Source organism: Onychostruthus taczanowskii, unplaced genomic scaffold, assembly GCF_017590055.1.
Source record: "Onychostruthus taczanowskii isolate IOZ18803 unplaced genomic scaffold, ASM1759005v1 scaffold145, whole genome shotgun sequence".
NCBI classification, from domain to species: domain Eukaryota; kingdom Metazoa; phylum Chordata; class Aves; order Passeriformes; family Passeridae; genus Onychostruthus; species Onychostruthus taczanowskii.
Window position 1 is genome coordinate 274,864 of NW_024498630.1, and position 22,248 is coordinate 297,111.

The 22,248-nt window shown below is 39.3% G+C and overlaps 1 protein-coding gene and 1 long non-coding RNA gene across 2 annotated transcripts in view; one reads left to right on the forward strand and one right to left on the reverse strand.

Moving 5' to 3' along the window:
• Positions 1-2: 2 nt before the first annotated feature.
• Positions 3-3,940, forward strand: LOC121332692. The gene is made up of 3 exons (XR_005952185.1): positions 3-135; positions 1,948-2,092; positions 3,812-3,940. It is a non-coding gene; the product is annotated as an uncharacterized LOC121332692 (long non-coding RNA).
• Positions 3,941-7,285: 3,345 nt separating this feature from the next.
• Positions 7,286-22,248, reverse strand: part of ACO1 (aconitase 1) — a 35,544-nt gene continuing 20,581 nt past the window's right edge. Inside the window, exons 8-21 of the mRNA XM_041398382.1 lie at positions 21,432-21,603; positions 20,881-20,981; positions 19,789-19,905; positions 18,365-18,524; positions 15,107-15,242; positions 14,535-14,619; positions 14,107-14,263; positions 13,453-13,577; positions 12,578-12,682; positions 11,760-11,902; positions 10,214-10,361; positions 9,675-9,797; positions 8,552-8,737; positions 7,286-7,808 (exon numbers count right to left, since the gene is read on the reverse strand). Coding sequence (XP_041254316.1) covers positions 7,695-7,808; positions 8,552-8,737; positions 9,675-9,797; positions 10,214-10,361; positions 11,760-11,902; positions 12,578-12,682; positions 13,453-13,577; positions 14,107-14,263; positions 14,535-14,619; positions 15,107-15,242; positions 18,365-18,524; positions 19,789-19,905; positions 20,881-20,981; positions 21,432-21,603 — 1,872 coding nt within the window. The 3' untranslated portion in view covers positions 7,286-7,694. The remainder of the gene's footprint in view (positions 7,809-8,551; positions 8,738-9,674; positions 9,798-10,213; positions 10,362-11,759; positions 11,903-12,577; positions 12,683-13,452; positions 13,578-14,106; positions 14,264-14,534; positions 14,620-15,106; positions 15,243-18,364; positions 18,525-19,788; positions 19,906-20,880; positions 20,982-21,431; positions 21,604-22,248) is intronic.

Below are 22,248 nucleotides of genomic sequence, written 5' to 3' on the forward strand. Positions count from 1 at the left end.
CTGCCAGACACAACACACGATATTGGGATAAAGGCTGTCACCCCACGACAAAAACTAAACAGTTACAAGGAAGAAATGATGAATGCAGCTATTGAAAAGCTACAGAACTGGCATGAAACAACATTTGCAAGAAAGGTTTGTGATTTATGCAGTTTTCATACTGAAATTTTAAAGGCATAATCTGTATCAACCTTCACCTACTCTAAGGCTCTACGTAGGGCTAAGTGATAACCTGTGGGAAGTGTTCATTGTACTTGATTTCTGACAAAGGCTAGATCAGCAGAGAAGGGATACTGTGTACTGCCAGTTTGTGAATATCAACTGTACGGTAATTGCAAAAAACTTAAGAGTGTAAGGTAGAATTTATGACCTGTTGCTTATGAAAAGAGGACTCATGGATGATGTAAGAGTTTGAGGCCATCTTGGGCACAATGCACAATGATATTGTGATGGTTTGCAGGTGAAAATCAGGAGGGCCAAAGCCCAACTGGATATTCATACGGAGCGCCACCAAGAGCTAAGGAGAAATCCCCATTCTTTATTGGATATGTGGGGAAACATAGTGACAAAGATGAAGAGAAGACACTGAGGCACTTGATGCCTTGTTTGCCTCTCTTAAGACTGGTTGTTCTCAGGATATCCAGCCCCTTAGCTGGAAGACAGAGATAGGCAGCAGGAGGAAGGCCCCTTAATCCAAGGGGAACTGATTAGTGACTTGCTACACCACTGTGATACACACATGTTTAGGGGGGCAGACGGATCCACCCAAGGGCAGTGAGAGAGCTAGTAGAAGAGCTCATCAATCCATTTCCCAGCACTTTCCAGTCCTGGATAATCAGGGAGATCCCACGTGACTGGAGGTTGGTCAGTGTGACCACCCATTTGCAAGAAGGAGCAGGAGGATCCAGGGAACTACAGCCCCATCAGCCCGACCTCGGTGCCAGGGAACATTACAGACCAGATCACCTTGAGTGTTATTACCCATCATGTACAGGACAATCAGGGATCAGGCCCACCTGGAACGGGTTTATGAAAGGCAGGTCCTGCTTGAGCAGCTTGATTTTCTTCTGGGACAGTGTGACCTGCTTAGTGGATGTGGGGAAGGCTGTGTTTGGTGTCTGTCTGAAATTCAGTAAGGACCTTGATAACATTTCCCACAGCATTTTCCCAGAGAGACTGGCTGTTCATGGCTTGGATGGGTGCATTCTTTGCTGTGTAAAAAAATGGCTGGGCCCAGAGGGTGGGAGTGACTAGAGTTAAATACAGCTAGTGGCTGGTATCAGTGGTGTTCCCCAGGCCTCAGGGAAGCCTGGAAAAAGCCAGTGAAAGGCACGATTAAAAAAAAAGCTTTGTACACAGTTATCCCATACCCCCTTGGACTCACAGATCATCCTGTGTTTCCAGACAAGCTTTTAGACTGAGCTGTGCAACAAAGGGTGCCCAAGACCCCTAGTCTTTGTGACATTTCTTGTCCTACCTCCAAGGCTTGGTGCAGTTGCTCTCACTTCTTCTTGGAGAATTCCATTTCTGCATCGAGTTCTCAACTACAGGCTGTGCCTTGTTGCTTCTTTCTCTGCCTGCAGTTTTTGTGGTCTTTGTAGCTTTCTTTCCAAACCATGAGATTCCCAGAGCAGCAGCGTTAATTATGGTGTAGGTCTCATGTGACTTAAGGGTTCACACTGACATACCAGCCTTAAGACCAGAGGGGCTGTTGGGGGCTAGAGAGGAGGAAGGAACAAACAGCATAAATGCTGTTCATCACATAGTCACTGCATTCTAAGTTGACAAATGTACCATTTTTTCTTGGTATGAGTTGCCAGAACAAAGTGTGTTTTGTTTCGTGTGCTTTAAGTAATAGGTTCCTAGATATTACATGCTCAAAGTCATGTTAGGCTGATATTGAGATTTCATTTCATAATGATCTTGATTTTTATTTCTTTATTAAAGATACATGGCCTGCAAATGAAGGAAAAGATGCTACGAGATTCCAGGAAGAATGAAACAAAACATGAAATAGTAGAAGGGAAAAAAAAACTTGTGTGGAAAATGCAAAACATATGTCTGCAGTACAGATGACATCAGAATTATAAAGGTATGTTTCTGTACAGGAACCTATATCCATGACCAACAAGGGAAGTCAGCATTATTGAACTAACTGCATTGTTTATCAGCGTGGAAGTGGGCTATTTTGTGCAAACTGGACGAGAACAGAAATCCTGAGTAAATCAGTAAACCACAGGAACAGTTGTGACTACTTCTGTGGTATGATATATTATATGGGAGATATATGATATTATATATGATATGACTATGATATGATATGACATTGTCCAAGGAGGGGAAATATGGGATATGGTAGGAATCGATTCAGTTTTCCTGAAGCCCTTCTGACAAATTTTGTTGAAAATTCCCTGATCTTCAAATACATAACCTTCTAGAGTTACGGCTGGATATTTACTTTCCTGATTAGCATCAGATGGAAGTCTGTCTGCTGCCGAGATATTTCTCCCACAATTTCTGTTGACTGAAAATTATCTACACAAAGTACTGGGATTGGCTTACAAACTCCTTGTCTTATGGGTCACTTTGAATTTTGAAAAGCAAGGTAAACCATGGTTTCACAAGAAGAGCCCTACAGTTCTACAGTATTGTTTTCCATTCTGTAGGTGTAGTTCACATTGCTTCTATGTATATCCTAGGGACATTATGATTGTACTCTTTCTGAACATGAATATTTTATTTGTAGACAAAAGAAGGCAATATTCTTTACACATGGAAAGTGATGATCATGGAAGAGAGGCTTTCTGAGCACTTTGAGCCTTTATAGTTCTGTTTTTTTGTTCATTTGAAGATGCTTCTATTTGTGCTGCTCTGAAAAGTGCAGTTGCAATGTGATGAGGGGCCTCAGGCGACAGCTGAGCATTACTGTGTCTGCCTTCAGGCCCTTGCCAAATTTTTGTTTGTTTTTACCAGCTGCTTTTGGAATGTAGATGGTGCTCACTATAGCTGAGCTCTGCAAGGAGTTGGGAATAACTCAGCTTTGTGAACACTTGGTTACATTTCTTTGACAAAAAACAAAGGCTATCTAAAGCACCTTTGACTTTTACTCTATTTTGTGCTCCTGGCTTATCACCTATACCTGTACAAAAAGAGCCAAGAGTTCAGAAAACTCTTCAGTAAGTGGTTTTGCTTAGTACTCTGCAAATAGCGCCTCAGTTTTTAAATAATTCCCTACAAACTGCATTTCCAGAGGCTCTGTCATTTTCAGACTTAAGCTCAGATTGTAACTATGCTTGAAAAATAAGGCTGTTAATTTCTTTAACAGTTTATTATATATGTTATAAACAATGCTTATGTATATATGTTATAAACAATAACTTTAGCTCCTTCTTTTTAGGGTTATTTTTTCTACCACTTGGAAGTAATTGCATGACCCCTCATGAGAAACAGGAGTCTCCCAGACTTGCTCATTGTCTGAATTACTCTCTTAGTTTCATGAACATGGCTCAAATACTGCGAACACCATTTTTAAAAAGCTTACTAAGTTCAAACATATGTAAGCTGGTGACTGGGGATACACAGTAAATTTTTTTGGTTTTGATAAGCCCAGGCCTGGGTCCTTCTAGTACCTGGTATTCCATGAACAGGGGAAAAAAAAGAGCAATGAGCGAAAGAGGCTGGTAGGTGAGCCTCCTGGATGACAGCAAGTGCCTTAACAGGGAGAACATGAATTTGAGAAGAGAAGGGGAATGACAAGAGAAAAATGAGGAATGTTGTTTCTAACATTAAGTGTTTCTGGCATGTGTTTCAGGATGCTCATCACACTGTCTTAGGTGATGCGTTCAAGGAGCGTTATACAACAAAACCCCACAAGAAACGGATTCATTTTGATGGTTTTGAGAAAAAAAGCAAGATGCATTGCCGAAATACTGAGTGCCAGCATGACTGGGGGATCATAGTGAAGTACAAGGTATTTGATAATCTACCAGTGATCAAAATCAGAAGCTTTGTACTAGAGGATGTTGAAACTGGGACACAAATGGATTTTCAGAAATGGAAAAGTATTAATTTGTCTTTGAAGAATTTTGATGAAGAAACATCCAGCTGAACTCAATATTTTAATGGATATATTGTTCTAAGGCAGTAGCAGCAATGATCAATTTTCTATAAAAACTTTTGTTCTTTATGCTGGGCCCCTCACCTGCATCTGGCTAGATGATAGAAGGCTGGCAAAGCCACTAAAACCACTATTTGCTATATAACAAAATATTTCACCAGAAGTTTCACTAGAAGGACAAATACGTGCCTAGGAGTCTAGATACAAGCCATTATGGCTATGAGTAACCTGGTCTCAAAAAAATAAGATCAAGTTGAATGACTAACTAAACATCCAGCTTTAGGTAACAAGCTACATCTCCAAGAATCAAGGTGTGAATCAGCAACTTCTTTGGGAAGACATGCACGTGTAGCACATCCTTGCAAACAACATGGCTTACCAGCACTTCAGGCAGTACTCTAGCTACTTTTGAAACTTTTCAGAAAGTTACTTTTAATGTTCTAGACATTGATATATAAAACTGAAAGAAAAATGTCCAGTAACTTCTGTAAGGAAGATACTACATCTCTTAAATCTATTTTTAATAGGAAATGCTTCTGCAACAGCAGGAAATGCAGTAGGGCAGAGCCCTCTTGGGGATTTATCCCCGTGATTAAAATGGTAGCACTTTTTTGTATCACTGCACCTTGATCAAGTTGGTGTTGCTCAAGTTGCAGAATGGGCACCCTCCTGCGCTGCTGAACTGAACATGTCCTAACAGGGACAATGTGCACTGGATCATGGGAGGAGGTTCAGTTTTGATGGGGATTAGCACTTACCTGGATGCCCTGTTTCATGGATTACCATCTAAAATCTCTCAAGACACTGGAAATACTGTAAGCTTCATGTCACAGGTGATCTAGCATTCTTACAAAATCTAGGCATTAGTTTGTTCAAATTTGTTCTCTTTACCCAGATCCCAGATTTCTCTGGGAAAACCAGAAATTCCTAGCGTTATGAAATGTTTTACTTGAACACTTAAAAGCACCTGCTGATTCCACACATTTTCAATAAGGTTAGTATTCAGTATTTTAAATTCACTTTGTGTGTTTGCAATGTGGTAAGGTATGTATGTGCAAGAATTATGCTACAAAACACTGGAACTGATTAAAAATAAAAACCCAAAACCAAAACACAACCCTCCCACCCCAAACCTAATTTAAGAGTTAAAAAAAAGAACCTAAATTTGTGAGTTCAAAAATAAATTTAAACTGCCTAAATCCTACTCAGTGAGGCTTGTGGTGTTCTTATAAAGTGTTGTGTGGCATTAAAAGCAAAAGAACTTTGTAAGCACTGCTTCATGTTCCACCTCAATCCATGGCTTTTACTGTGAAAGTTGTATGCACTGTACAGGAAGGCTGAATCTCAGTCCTACAGTAACTTCCTCTGTACTTAGTTTTTACCTAAAAGGAAACACAGAACAATGAATTAAGATGATTTATGTTTAGATAATGCCTCCCCTCCAAAAATACTAGGAACAAAATGCTTTTGAAAAAGGCTAATTTAGCACTGTCAGATTAAAAGTACATGGAAAAATCACAGTTCTTAAGTATCAAATTGCTCTGTGAAAGGGCCATCTGCTTTGGACTCTTGGCATAAAAAAAATAATCAGTCCAAAATTCCAGTTTATAGTAGTAACTCCTGGGAAGCTGAACTTGAAAGTTAATATTTTCCTATTCTTTAAAAGCAAGGATTTCAGACTAAAACTTTGCAATTCAGCCTAAATGAGTACTAAAGGTTGATGGGAATAACACAATAAGAATTCAGCTTGATACAAGAAGCCTTTCCTTCAGTACACTCCTTCATTGAAGATGGAAGGGTGGGGAAGAACACCAGCACTCTATTTGGCCTTTGAGAATATCTGGTTTAAAAAAAAAAAAAAACCAAACTGAAGCTGAAATTGCATATTTCTTACTAAGATTACTACCATATTAACTATGTTCACAGAATCAGCTATGGTTGGGAGGGACCTCTAAAGGTCATCTTGTGACCCAAGGGATTGCCCAGGACAATGTCCAGATGTCCAGACAGCATCTGAACATCTCCAAGGATGGAGACACCACAACCTCTCCTGGCAATCTCCTCCCACTGGTGCTTGGTCTCTCAGAGTGAAGAAGTGTTTCCTGTTGTTCACAAGGAACATGCTGTGTTTCACACTGTTTGTGCCCACTGCTTCTTGCTCTGTCATTAACCATCACTGAAAAGAGCCTGGCTGCATATTCTTTTGTGCCCTCTATTCAGATGTTTGTACACAGACAGCAGAGATATCCCTGAGCCTTCCCATCACTGGACTAAACAGTCCTGGCTCTCAGCTTCTCCTCATGAGAGATACTTCAGACCCTGCAACATTGTGGTGGGCCTCTGATGGATTTACCAGAGGAGTCACAATCAAGCAATAGCCTGTTTCAGGTACACTGCAGTCTTTGTGCCCTCTTCTTTCTATGAAAGAAGTCTCTTCTTTCATAACTGTTTTAATACTTGGTTTTTATCCAGAAAGCCAGATCTATCTGCACTAAAAACACATTAGGAAATTACTTTGAAGTAATTTCTCCACTATGTTAATTGTTGTGGCAGTTGCCGTAAATGCAGTTAAGAGTGATAATTGTTTATCTCTGAGTAAGATTAGTTTATTGTCGCCATAAATATATTCACATGGCACTGTTGATTGGGCAGTCAATGACTGCATTGAGTTAATGAATGTAATTACTGGTTGCTAACTGATAGAGAAATTGCTGATGAAGATCTTGAAAGTGTGGAGATTGTCTTCTTGATGGCACAAAACAGATGGAATTGTATCATGCCAGTATTCTGTAAGGTTACAGAAGACTGCCAGGATCTGACCGTATTTGTATTCATTCTAGCTCATGCAAGCTTGTCAAAGAAATTAGAATTAAAACATGGAAAGTCAAGGCTCATACGATTCTGTTTCTACAGGGACAATGAGAAGAGTGTAAGTTGAAGTTTTGCTCTGCATCACAACACTAAGGATAAAATGACAGAACCACCAAACTTTTTAAAAATAAATTTAATTTTATCTATTAGAAATATCCCCAATAAGTCCACCTTTCCACAAAGGCTTAGATTTTAAACAGAGTTCACATTTTTAAAAATTAATAAACAGCTAAATAATTTCAATATTAGATTCAGATTCTCTTTAACTGAATAAGAAAGCAAGTCAGTGTCAGGTAATCAGGAAGGAATAAAAATGTTTTTATACTGTCAGTTAATTTCTAAGACATTGATATAAGCATAGAACTTCAGAGTCAAACTAAGTGGATCAAATACATGAAATCAGCACATGATCTTCAATGATTCTACAGATGCCAGCAGTATTTTAATGACTTTTGCACTGTATCCTAAGGTAAGTCAAGCCAACTGCCATACAAAACAGTTAATAAATGCTGTTTAGTTTATGAGGGTGTGTCCAGTTTCCTGATACACAGAAAAATTCAGCACTGTAAACAAGCCTTCTAATACAATCCACAGAAAACAATTGTTCACTTTATGGTTCACACTTTGAAATGCATGATTACTATCGTTTCATTGTGCTCAGGAGAAGCAGGTTTGTACCTGGACCTTTTTGCTTAATTGCTTTTGATTAGGATGCCATTTTCCGGATCATGTAGTTCAGAATGCCGCCGTTGTGGAAGTAAGTGAGCTCCACATCAGTGTCAAATCTCATGATGGCATTAAAGGTTTTCCCGGTGTCCAGCTGTTAGGGTCAAAGAAAGTCATTCAAGCAGCAGAACCTTGCACATGTTATTTGACATCATAGTAAAATAAAGACTACTAGGATAGTTTTACTATCTTGAAAAATTGTGATAGAAAGCTAAAGTGAACAGGCACCAATATTTTTATCCAGACTAGACTACACGAAGCTGCTTGAGAGGAAAGTGGTTTAAAACAAACCATAACAAACACAGTATGGAATCTCTTTGCATTGGCTGCCTCATTTATAACTGAGAAATTTACAGTTGACTTTGAGTGACTGGTCCAAAATACAGGATGGCTTTGTGTTAATTAAAACAGTTTGAGCATCCTGCTTTTATATCCTGTCATAGTAAATCATAGAATGGTTTGGGCTGGAAGGGACATTAAGGATCGCCTAGTTTTAACCCCTACTGCCATGAGCAGGGAACATTCCACTAGAGAAGGTTGCTCAAAGTTTTATCCAACCTGGCCTCAAGCCCTTCCAGGGAGAAGGAATCCACAGCTTCTCTGGGCAGTAGTTCCAGTGCTTCATCTCAAATTATTCCTTGTATCTAACCTAATTCTACTCTCCTTCAGTTTAACCCCTATTAGAATAACTGTTTTAATCTCCTTCACCTTCTCAATTCTTCTCCCTATACTGAGTGAATCTGACTGCCATATGACACAGCATATGTTTTGAAGAGACAATTAATTTTGAGTAAAATAACAGTGATTCAGAAAATTCAGCTCTTAGCTGTCTCATACCTTAATCTGGACATTCATCTGTGGTTGAAGTTTTTCAGGAATGATAATGGTGTAACGCTCCTGTCCAGTGAGTCCTAAAGTTCCTGCATCTTCTCCAGGTAAATACTGCAGAGGAATCACTCCCATTCCTACTAAGTTGCTTCGATGAATTCTCTCATAGCTTTCAGCAAGCACAGCCTTGACACCCTGGAGAATAAACAACAGGCTGAGTTATTTCATAGTTCAGAACAGTCTTTCTGTGCTCACAAGAAGAAAATTGGTTTGTTTGTGGTCCCCTCCATTTCATTTACCAGCTACTGGTAGAGTCAGCAGGTCTGTCTGACAGCAAACTGTCCAGGATGACTTGATTGTACATTAACCTTCACACCTCCTTAAAAGAAGCCTGACTCAAGAAAGTAACACATTTTCTCAGGAATCCTGCAACTACTTTAACATATCTTATGCAGAGCAACACTAGTCATTTCCACTACTCCTAATTCAGTGTTGCCCTCCTATAAGCACCAGCATGCAGTTTAATTAATTTTGAATATTTTACATGTTAATACATTTAACACAAAAACTCATTGCCAGAAAAAAAACTCCAAAAACCTAGATGAACTTAAATACCAACTCTCTTGCATATTTTTCTAATAATGCAATAAAACTTGAATCAGAGTTCTTGCTGTAAACAGTGTAAGACTGGACAGACAAAGAAAGAAACAGGTATTTCACTGTATGTTGGATCTGTATTTGGCTCCCATGGTGAAGCCATGCTAAATTTTATTTTCACTGATACTCTTCCCTTACACTTTCTAGTTTCCTTGTGAAGTGAGCTTAACAATGCTGCTGAAAGCAGACCTATGGCTTATGGGGTTACTGAAAGTGGAAGTAAAGAAACTGGCCTTTCTAGTGTGGTCTTGTAGACTTCTAGATGAAGATCAGTCAAGCCTTCCAATCAGAACAAGATCTATTAATTTTAAATAGCTTTTGCAACTCTACTGTGTCTTTTGGAGAGAGCTGAGATTTCAAAATATCTCTTGCTATCAAAAGTGAGAATGAGCTACCAGGATTGGTCAGAAGCTAGTCTTACTGACAAATAAATGCACTGTTAACACTGTCCTCCTAGTTTACTGTAGCCACTCACCAAGAGGAATGGTCCTTTAGCAGCCCAGTCTCTGGAACTTCCTGCACCATATTCCTTCCCAGCCAGCACAATCAGAGGATGACCAGTCTGCTTGTATCTTTCTGCAGCATCAAACACGTCCAGCTGGAATAAAAATGCCAAATGCTTTGTAAAATTATTGCGAGTGGAATCACAGTTCCAGGGAAAGGAGGGAAAAAAAGTGTCCCCACATAAACAATTGAAGCACACAACTTCCACCAAACAGCACTTCAAGGATATTGACCATACAGCACTTTGTGCCTTCTAGTCTGATCTCACTCCCAATGCAAACCTGCACATTGCATCAGTGCTTTTACAGTGGTTACACTCTCCACTGATGTGCCTGAAAGGACCACATTGCACAGGTACATGTGACTGCTTTCCTGAGTCAGCTCCTGCCCCCTCAATTAGCTTTACTTAAAAGGTACTGAAGTAAATTACCTAAGCTGGTAAGAAGGAAAGCCAGCAGTAATCCACTCTGTTGTCAGTGAGCCACAGTTTAGAGCAGCAGGTGTACTTACAGTTTCTCCAGAGGGGAAATGGATCGTCTGAGGTCCTTGTTTATCAATGAACTTGTTGACCAAGCGAATGTTTGCAAATGTTCCTCTGGCCATGACAGCATCATTCCCTCTGCGGGAGCCGTAAGAATTGAACTCTCGAGGAGTCAAGCTATTAAGGGAAAAGAAGAAAGGAAACTGTGTTGGTTTTAGACCAAAAGCACTCTGCTCTAAATAAAGAAAGTAATAAACTGGTGTTTCTGCGGTCGGTATGTATGTAGTTCACACCCTGGCAGTAGCATCCAGTTAGCCAATACTTCTCCTTTGAGATGTTTTGAAGCAAAAGAAAAGTAATTTACAAATAGCTACAGTTTGGTCAGAAAAAACAGCTTCCATAATATTCTCAACTCTTGCCCTAGAAATAGTATCCAACAGTGATGCAAGGATACAACTCACATTAAGTCAACAGATGCAACACAGTATTTTTCTTAATAGCTGGTGCCCAAAGATACTCATTGTTTGTACTACTATAGCATCTAGAACAACGGCAGAGCACTGTGCTAAATATCTAAAAGGCAGCAAGAATCTCCGCTGCAAGTTAGAGCTACAGAAGAAAAATTTAACTTGCGAACAGAAATATGAGAATGAGGGGACACTCCACCCTAACCAGCAAACAAAAATTGCACTAGAATCTGACGGAAAATTAGACTGTTTGCACTGGGCTACATCCAAACCACAGCTATGACATACAGCATCTGTTTTGCAATGCATGTAGGACTATTCAAATTTCCAAGTAACTGATAGCAGGGGGTCAGAGTCCAGAGCAGGTGGTTTTCAGTATATCACATTGTTGTAATCCATTCTCTTTCCAAAATTATTAGGTTTAGTGAGTTAGGACTTTTTATGTCAGTGCTGTTGCTCGAAACACCACTGAAGTTGCAAGAAGTGCCAAAATCAGAGAACAAAAGTATTATATTACCTGTGAAGTCTGAATAGGTCAACTTAGTAAGTCCTGGTCTTGCCTTAAGTTGAACCCCAAGTACTAAACTGACAGACTGGACCCAGAAAAAGATGAACATTTTACAAGACTCCAACCAAAACAGATTTGCCAGTTATTATAGCTGCACTGAAACCTAAACTTCTGGAGGTTCTTTTGTGCCTAAGAGCCTAGATATGTGAAATAGTTGCCCATGCTAGAAGAAATTAATATCAAACCCATTATTGGCACTAATGAAAATGGTCATTTTGCTTTGATAGGGAGACAAATCTTGATTCCCTTTTTTTACAGGCTAGTTTTTGCAGTAAGTCATCTTTTTCCCCTATTTCCATAAAAAGGTTTTTAACTCTACAGGGATAACAGATATACTCTACTTCTTACACTTAGTGAGAGCTGCTGAAGTAGCAGAACGAGAAATGCTTTTCTTTCTTAATTTATATGTTGTCCAGGCAGCTGTCAAGGTATAGAAGTGTATGTGAACAGACAGAAGGTATGTGTGCCCGTAACATGGCATAACAGTTGCGGTTTGTTTTCTCTTCCCAATGTATGATAAGAACAATAAGCAGTGCTTACCCTCTGCTGGTCAAATAACGGGCTGCAGGACTATTTCTTGCTATGTTCCCAGCTGGAGATATGTGGTCAGTTGTCACAGAATCCCCAAAACTCAACAGGACATAAGCGTCTTCTATTGTTTTCGGGGTCTGAAGAGCCAAAGTCTAAGCCATCATAAACACAAACAAAACAATTAATGTATGAAAAAGAATTCCTTTACCTTTTTTAAAAAAGTGCAAATTGCAAAATAAAGTCTCCCTTTTTATACAGGTTAGGAGAAAGAAAAAACCCAACACTATTAAAAGTCTTTATGTTCTTGAACAAATATGATGCCCTGGCTGCCTGCCAGCAAGTTCATGCATTAAGAAAATACAGCAGACAAAAAAAACCAGCCAAGGCTTCCCATGATACATGAATGAAAATTGAGAATTCCTAGACATGTGCATGTATTCAAGTCTCCATTTACTTTTAAATGGCACTGAATTGCCAATTCAAACACTGACTATTTGGTGCAACATGCAAGCACGGAAAACAGTGCATTTAATTTCCTGTTGTTTTTCTTCACTTGCTTTGTGACCATTTAGAAGTATTTCAATTTCAAAGGAAAATGAGACTTTTCAAGAGCCCTGAAGTGAAAGGGAATCCTGACAATTTTGAGATTCACTAATGCCTTTGTATTAAAATTAACACAATAGCACAATTCTAACATTTAAGAACCAAGGCCTCAATAGGCTTTTATGAATCCTCTCAGGCCCCTTGAAGTGGCTTTTCTTCTCCTTCAATATTAGTCAAGATCACTGCACACTTTGGCTTGATTCAAAGGGAAAGCACGTACGTACCAGACCATCAAAGAAAGGAGGAGACTTGATATAAGTAGATTTGGGATTCCAGGCATACAGTTTATCTGAAGGAGCATCTAAGGCATTCCAAGCTTTATTTACTGTCTGAAAAACATACAAAATCCTTTCATTGATTTCTAAGTTTTCAGAAGCAACATAATTACTTCAGAATCCAGGTAAAATTACAAATTAGACTTTAGCAAAAGCCTTATGTATTTCTTAGAGCACTTTGAAAAATGCACATAACTATCTACATTACTTTTAGGGGTGTTTTTTAATGATTCTGTCTATTAAAAGACTTAGGAAAATCCTAATTTCATTACAAAAGAAGATACATTCATCTTGTTTTTTGAGAATAACCTGTATTATGCACACAGGTAACACTTTATAATTGTCTATTGTATTTTTAAGTAATTCTAAGAAGCTTCCCTAACATAAAAACCATAAGAATATTTTGTTTCAAAACTTAAGATTTGCAGGAAGACTTTATCAAGTACAAGTCTTTTGTCTGGCACCCATCCTATTAGTTAATGCAAATTAATTTTATGTCAGCTGCGAAAAATCAAACGTCTGTGAAGCTGGAATATTCCACCTTCTAGTATCAGCTGGGGGTGGCTGTTGAAAACACATCATCTACACGTTACATAAAAAATATCATAAGAAGCAATTTTCAAAACATGACTGTCTGAAAGAATGAATTAATTATCCAGAAGATATTTTAAAAAAAAACAAAAAAAACCTCATCTAAATATTTGTCAGAACAAGAGCAAAACCTAGACATGAAAAAAGTTAATTTAATTATCATGATCGTCTTATTTATATCTTCAGAATAGCATAGTACATCAATCAAACTACTGCCAAGACGATTAATTCACCTCTATTTTTTCATAGACCTCCTTGAACATCCCAGGAATAACAAATTGACGCTCAACAGCCTGAATCTCATTTCTTGTTGGCCAGATATCTTTCAGGAAAATCTTCTTCCCCGAAGCATTTACTCCTGTATAAAATGGTATTGTCAATTTTGTTGCATATACTTTTCATTAAGAAGAAAGAAAAGTTTACCACTGTGTTCTCTTGCTGTGTATTCCTTGTAACACTCACAAGACACACTTTATTTCACTTGCAAGGGTCTGACAGAAAACTGAGTCACAAACATGATAACACCTGTACATAACCTTTCTCTTGTGACTTCCAATGACCTTCCAGAATAATTTATAGAATCATTTATGCTGGAAAGGATCTTTGAAGGTCCCTGAAGGTCTTTGAAAATCAACTGCCTCAGGCTGGCTCTTGAAAGACTATCACCCAGATATAACCAAAAATATGACCCTGTGGAATTAGGGGGAAGCCAAGCCAGAGCATTATTATTTCTCCATAATCTCTGACTCTTAACAATTGTATAACTTGTCTCCCAGAGGTACTTAGTACTTTAAAGCACTTCCCTAGAACAAGCGTTCCTGAAGTGCTTAATTCCAAACAGTTTAGTTCATAAGCTGTGAAAAAGAAGCACCCCAGGACTGTCTTACCTAAAGGCTCTTTCTCAAAGTCGATCCGGATGGTCCCTGCAATTGCATAGGCTATCACCAGTGGCGGGGAGGCCAGGTAGTTAGCACGGGTGTTGGGATGGACACGCCCTTCAAAATTCCTATTGCCAGACAACACACCCACTGCCACAAGGTCTCCCTGTAAGATGGAGTTTGAGACAAAGACAGGTAAGGTGCTTGCAGAATCCACACACACAGCAAGTCTGCAGAGCGCCACTGCACTGCAACAGCAATGACCAGTCACAGAACTGTCTCCTGAACAATCCCAAAACACTTCCCACAGAAAAGAATATAGACGAATTTACTTTGTACAGAACTGAAAAGAGTCAATACACAGTATAATACAGCTCAGAACAGCACACAGCAGAGAACAGCTAACATGAATGAGCTGCACAGGAAAAACTGCATACCTGTGTAATGGCCTCAACAACAGACTCTGGTAGGGGTCCACTATTGCCAATACATGTCATACAGCCATAACCCACCACATCAAACCTATACAAAGTATAAAAATAATGGTGAACAAAAAACTATCTTGGAGCAAGACATTTAATAACTCAGCAGATGGCAATTGTTACTTTCAGGAGAAACACTGTTTTAACAAGTGAAATGCTACTGAGAACAGCATTTTTACATGCTTTTTACCACTGCAGTGACTGTCCATGCACAAAGAATGGGAAATGTGTTCCCTAGCAAGAGGAACAACAATATAGTGTAATTTACACTGTTTCTAAACAATTAGTCTTGAAAATAACCCATTCTCCTGCTTAAGAACATAAGTCTTCAAGAAGTTACAGCAGGCCTTCATCATTGGTCCAAAGCCAGCCAGCACAACAGCAATGTGTTCACTCATGCAGGATCACACCATAAGGTACCTGCAATATCTTTTAAGCTGTAGAGAAACAGTTATTATATTGCCTCACTTGTTGACAATGCTTTTAGTTAAGCAGCCACAGGACAACAGTAAGAAAAGCACTCCTACCCTAGTTGAGAAAGGTAACGCATAACTTCACTCTCCCTCAGATAGTAAGTAACAACCCCGCTTCCTGGGGACAGGCTGGTTTTAATGTATGGCTTCACTGTCAAACCAGCTTCAACAGCTTTCTTAGCAAGCAGTCCTGAAAAATACAGAGGATACTTGCAGATTTTCCTGGTGGATTAGCATGTTAGGAGAGATATCATTAAATAACTGGGAACAGAAAAAGCATCAGCAATGAAATGGTACAGCAAGCCAAGAACACTAATTCCAGACAACCAGTTAGAGGACAAGTGCTCTGTTGAACTGTACATCCAGCCTGCAATATCTCTTCCACTAGAAGATTGATGGAAGTTCCATTTAGTAAGATGCACTCACTGGGGTTGCAAGAAGACATTCAAAATTCAGAGCACTATTTGTAAGACGGACGTCTCACAAAAAATACAACGAAGGTCTGTTAAGTTCCCACTTACCATGGTGTAGTAACCAGAGAAGAAACAACTGCCAGCATAGGACTTGCTGCCCTCAGGAGCCAAAGGCTACGAGAGCACCAATGCTGACCCTTGCCACAAACAAGACATCTCACAATCCACAGCTTGTTGCACAAGTTTTACTTGTTGCTGTTTTACTACTCCTGAATTTGTAATATGCATAGAGATATTTCAGTGGAAGATCTTATTAGACACACATTTATCCTGAATATTCCTTTGAAATAAATTGTCCATACTGAGATGCATGTTCAGAGAACAAGTCCTCTCCAGTTCTTTTCCACGATGAACATAAAGGAAGCAGCAGATAGGTAAACTATGCAAAACTTCACATTCCCATGCTTCATTTTCCCCCTCACACATGACATTAATTTAGATAAGAAAACAGACATAAGCTGTGCTTTGATCCAACATGATCTCCAACAGGAAGATGTCATCAAACTGGTTTGTCTTTGCCAGCTGTCTGGCACCTTTGTTAGACATGACCTGGACCATGACACTTTTAAGTGTTGTGAGATGGCTTACACGTGGATTTAAAGAAGCGGTCCTATTCCTGAAGTTGTTAAGGGTCCTTAGCTACTACAGGAATTTGCAGAAACTGGAGTTCTTGGATACTTCTGCAAATGAGACCATGAACAGTCATCCTAGGAACTAGACTTTAACAACCAACTGTTTGAAAGTGTTGGCCTCTGTCTTGCTGTTTCTACCAGTTCTGAAAAGATAGCACAGTCAAACTCTCAAAGTTGGCAAGGAAATGCCAGAACCTCAGCTCCTCTGAGCAACCTTAATCCAACATATTTTTAAGGTCAGATTAGGCTGTCAAAGTTCCTACAGTACATACCCAGTACCCCCACTGACACACAGCCCCTGCATAGTGCACAGGATAGATAGCAGTAGTTTGAAACAACTGCTCATATCCTGGATTTTTTTATCTTGGTTACTTAATTGGGAACATTGTATGTTTATTTACTTTTATGCAAAACTTCATCCTGAAAGCCAAACTATTGTGCTTCTTGTGGGTATTCTCAACACTGCTGTTTATCAACAGTTATCAGAGACTGACAGAATTACTTGTTCCTTCCTTGTCAAGGTCAAAACATAAATGCTGCTGTACAGAAAGGCAGCAAAGGTGACAGTAGCCACTAAATTTGAGTACATACACCAAAATCCTTACGACTACATTCTTGAGGGTGCTGTGCATCACATAGTAATGAATGCATTCAAAGTGCATTCAGTATCCCTACTGCTTCAGAGAAGGCCAAAAATGCCTATCTTTAGCCTGGGAGCCAAACATTAGAGGAAACTATCCTCAACAGGCACAACTGAGGGATACATCCACCTAGAACTAAGGGAATAGACAAGCCAAACACAGTCTGCCTGGAGAAAACCCACTTCTTGATCCTTGGAAGAGAGAAATACAGGTATATTTCTGTAATAATGCAGAATGCATACCTGAGGAAAGAGGTATGCTGCTCTAGCTGTCCTGTTAAAGACAAGTGGATTGGGACATCTTGTTCAATTCTGAACTCAATTCAATTCCTCTCAAAGTGGTAAGAAAATGAGCAGGTCTCTCCACTGCTTCTCCTTTGCCCCACATCTTAGTTTATGAGGGACTTTGAACCTCTTGCTAGAGTTTAAATGACCATTGGCCTGGGAGGGCGTGAACTGCTGGTATGTAAAGTATGCAAATATAGATGCTAGTCTAAAAGCAAGTGATAAATATCACATAAAAAAGCCAAACACAAAGTGACTGTTGACAGAGACTGTTGACAGCCCAAAAGCTTCCCAGTACCACACAGGAACAAATAGAATTTATATTACTTTAACCAGGAATACTTTAATCCTCTCTGGTGAATGGCCTTTGCACTGCCCAGTGCACATCCCTTCTGACCTTTGTAGGAATAAAGTCTGCATCACATGAACAGTCTGACAGACTAGTCAGCAATCATCATACAGTGACAGATACCATCTATGTATAAGTTTGCAGAGGAGAGAAATAAATATGCAAACATGTAGCCAAGTGCCTGGGAACTGGGCCAAACTTGTCCAGTATAGACTGAACCCTTTGAGCTGACATTCTACTTTCCTATTTTGCTGCCAGAAGCACACATTAGGAATGACAAATTTTCTGACTAATCACATTAAAAATGAACTATCTCCTGACACGAAATTTTATACAACCAAGTCAGACTAACTGTTCTGTAGTGGTGCATACCAAGCTCACCTCTGCCTTTCTCTTGGATGTAGTTAAGATGTAAATGAAAAGGCCCAAAGCTGGCAATCCCTGAGAATACGATTTGCTTCTTTACTCACACCTACCATGTCCCCAGACTCTTGTAACAACTTCAGAGGACAACCTCTAGCTAAATGTGTGTTCCTCACTCTGCTGACAGTTCAGAGCACCCTCACAGTTCACTTGCTCCAAAAGACCATTCTTCACTGCCCCTCTTCTGGCTCTGACTTTCAATAGCCTCTTCTTATCTCCATATATCAGCTTCTGTGCATTTGGAAAACTGTCAAAAGTGTTGCTTAATTAAGTCCCAGCTTTCCTTGTAGAAAAGACAGAGCAGGAAAAATACATTTTTGTCAACCTACATTTCTAGCTACCACTTCCACATGTCCTTTGCTACCCTTAGAAACTAAGCTCAGTTTTAACACTCCAAATCACAAAACCAGCACTGTACACCTTGAATTACATCAGTGTTGTTGTTGTCATCTTTAGGACACACATTCAGAGCCAAAGAGAAACTACTGCACATTAGGCAAATCAGCTTACCTGCACCCAACATAACTGAAGGATTACTGGTGTTTGTACAGCTTGTAATGGCAGCAATCACTACTGAACCATGAGCAAGCTCGAAGTCATGGCCCTCAAAATTAAATTTGACTATGCTGTTGTGTCGGTCTGGTGCAATTTGGAATCCCTTGAATCCTTGCTGTAGGAGGAGAAAATAAGAATCAAAATGAGTGGTTTACATAAACATTTTAACTGAACATTAGTATGAGCTGTTTTTTCACCAATGAAAATCATCTGTTAGTCACATCCATGCTTGTGCTTTTAGGTCTGATGGTGAAGGCTTGCTTCTCTGGCCAACCAACACGGTGGACAAAAATTATTTTTTCTGGAGTTTCTCCTCTTCTATATTTACTGGTAAAACAGGCAGCCTTTGCAGCAGAACATGTTTTTATTTTTTTCCAGCATGAATGTATCCTCCTTCAGATTTCTCAGATGCTTCTTACTCCTGGATGTTACAGATTCCTGATCACACATAGTCTTAGCACACAATCTAGTCCTGAGATTTTAGCATAACATGTAAGATTTTTAAACCAGGATTATCAAATGTATACCAGCTTGCATGCATACCAGGAGCTGATTTGAGAGGCAAAGGTCAGATAGTTGGAAAAAAACCAAAGAGCAAGTAGGCACTGTTCATGCCATGAAAAATTACATTTAGAGATCTGAAAGCATAAGATCACCTAATGGAGTTTGGAAAATGTAACAAACCAAGAATTATTGGGAACTGCTGTAATTTAGATTTCTTTTACATCACTGGAGTTCTGCAATGCCTTTAACAAGGATGATTACTGTATCAGGTAAAGATTCAAACTGATTTAGAAAACTAAAGTATGCAGGAATATTCATTCAAATATAAATCTAGCGCCTTTTTCAATGACCACTTTTGACTGGATGATGCAGCATGTAGTCATTGTTTTCCGTCTTTACCACCAACATCCAAGAGTCACAGAGACACATGTAGTTCTGCTCTGATGAACAGATTCAATACTTAGTGCAAAATTACATCGTGGATTCAGGGCATAACCTGCTTGGAATGCTTGAAGAGCTGAAGAGCTGGGTAGCTGTCTCAAAACTCAGTGCAGTAGGTATTTTGTCCCCTCTATTAACAACCCCCCATTGTGGCAGAGTTCAGAAATCTCCAATCTATGTCAAAAATGTGTTAGGCCTAAGATCAGAAAGAAATACTACTCCAATAGGGCATGAACACTTGCATGCAAGAGTAGCAACATCACAGTTTTAAACTACCTGTTGCTTCTGTCACCTTCGAAACTGCAGTCAAATATCCTCATTTATTTTTCAGTAGGCAAACAAACAACACAAAACCCCAGAACGTAGTTCCTGGACACCAGACAGCTTTTAGAAGCATGAATTAGTTTGTTTGCCCAAATGTTCCCAGTCCCTACCTTGGCTCCCAGACAAGTCTCAAAGTCCTTCTTCATATCTGACACAGCAACTTTGTCCTGAGGTCTTTTTGGTCCACTGCAGCAAGGCACAATAGTATGGAGATCCAACTCGACAACCTGTTCAAGTAAGATAAATAGAGAGTGGTTGGGCACTGCCTGATAAGTAGAAGTCAGGTAAGCTACAGGTATGCTTACCTCTGCTGTTGAATCAATGCTAAGTCTGCACATCATTATTTGCAGAAATTATTGAAGACGCACGGGAATGGGAAGATCAGAAGAAAAGGAACACTTCTAATTTTAGATGCTGCCAGCTCACAGGTATGGCTATCAAAAGTACTAAAGTTACTGAAAAACCCAATGTAACTAAAGCATCTAAGCATTATAAATTATTTTTTAATTTGTCTTTTCACATGCCAGAAACAGGTTAAAAAATGATGTGAAGAAATACTGGAACTGATACAAAACAAAGCAGACTATTCATCTATTCCTCACCAATTTTCCAACTTTGTTTTCATAATGCGCTACATCCTCCAAATCTATTAAGATTTTTGAATAATCATGCAGACTCAAACACAAATTACAAGATAAAATTTTACAGCAGACAAAACCAGGAATATTGAGTTCCTGGACACAGAGTAAGATCTTAATTGTCTTGCAGAGGACATTACTTGTGTGCTCTGTGGTTACCACACAGGGCTTCTAAGGGTCCTGATTCACACAGTAAAATAACTGGTTGAACAGAAAAAAACTGCAAACAGGGCTTACACACACAACATCCACATTATTTCCATAGCTGCTCTTCAGAGTATCCTTCAGTCTGGAAGGACTTCTCAAAGCTCCATCAAATAAACTGAAAATCTGCCCCAGCTGGAGGTCATCTGAGAGCCAATCTATACCTACACCCAAGTTTTCACACCTGAAGAGCCAGCTGACTCATTCCACTGAGCCTTAAAATAAGACAGCTGTGCAGACCAAAGCAAAGGACAAGGAATTCCTTGACTATTTCTTAGTTTCTGTGAAAAACAGACAATTGTCACAATAAAATAGGACAGGATATAAAGCAAGGAGACAGCAAACAGAGTCGTTTCTAACCTGTGTGAAGTCTGGATCCTGAGAAGAGTTCTTGAAATCTCTTAGCATTCCCACAGCCTCAAGATACCTTTTTGTGCACATAACCTTCTCTTTGTCGCGGCCTAAAATGAAAGCCAGATACAGCAAAACCAAAATGCAAGTGAAACAGAGGAACCACCATTTGACAGAACAAAAAAAAGTGCATAACAGGCACGATGTCAATAGCACTACAAGACCCTTTCAAGGCAAATATTAGAGATTCACTAAAACCAAACCAATTGAGCAGACTTAGTGGCTTTTGCAGAACAAAATCTTAGCTTCCTATTTCTGTCATCTGGACAATCTTGATTCAGATTTTTGGCAGGCTGCCATAAATCCAACAATCAGCTCTTCCTAAACATGCATCCTAAGTGCAAAAACTAGTCTCAGTAAGTACCAATACTAATAAAATACCAATAAAAAAATGAACTGAGGCTCAGAAGGCTTCACCTGATTCAATCCCACTGCCAATGTCATATAGACCTGGCATCCTTTCAATTGCCTCTTAACTTGTGGTGTCTTCTTATACTCACCAGTTTGTATCAGGTACCCAATGCTAATATCATCCACTGGAAAATAAGCAGCTGTTGCTCCATACTCTGGACACATATTGGCAATGGTGGCTCGGTCAGCAATCGACAGCTGGGCAACACCAGGACCAAAAAACTCCACAAATTTACCCACTACTCCAACTTGGCGAAGATGCTGTTATAAAAATACAGTGTCTGTGTCATTGTCATGTGTCAAATGACATTAGCATTTCTGTTATGAAATCCAGCTTCTGACTCAGAGAAATCTCTTGTGAAGATTTCTACAGCCATTTGAAACCAGGAAGCTTTTTTTCCTTGAAAACAGGAAACTAAATACTGTAGATGAGGACACCGAGATGTAAAGTTTCAATAATAAGGTACAACATGGGACCATATTTCTTCTAAAACTTGCTCTTCCTTTAATTTAAACTAGACTGTCTCACAATTGTAATTTTCCCAACGTGATGTTCTAAGAGGAAGAAAACTGTGTGGGGACTCTTCACACAGCGAGCCCAGGAAGATGGAAAAATAGGGAGAACCAACTGCACCAGTACATGAGTCAAACTGAACATACACAACATTTGAATAAAATTATGAGAAAAATGTTGGCTTTCCCCTTTTTAAGGTGTCTCTGTAGACAGCATTCAATGCTGACCTTCTGTACCAGATTTCTGACTTCCAACAACACTAATGCTGACCCAGCAATACTCTTAATTCAGTGACAATGCACAGAGTGACAAAACATATTATAAACATATTACAAGAATCAAACACCTGCACATAGAAGAAATAAGACTGCAATGCTTACTGTCTGGTTTCC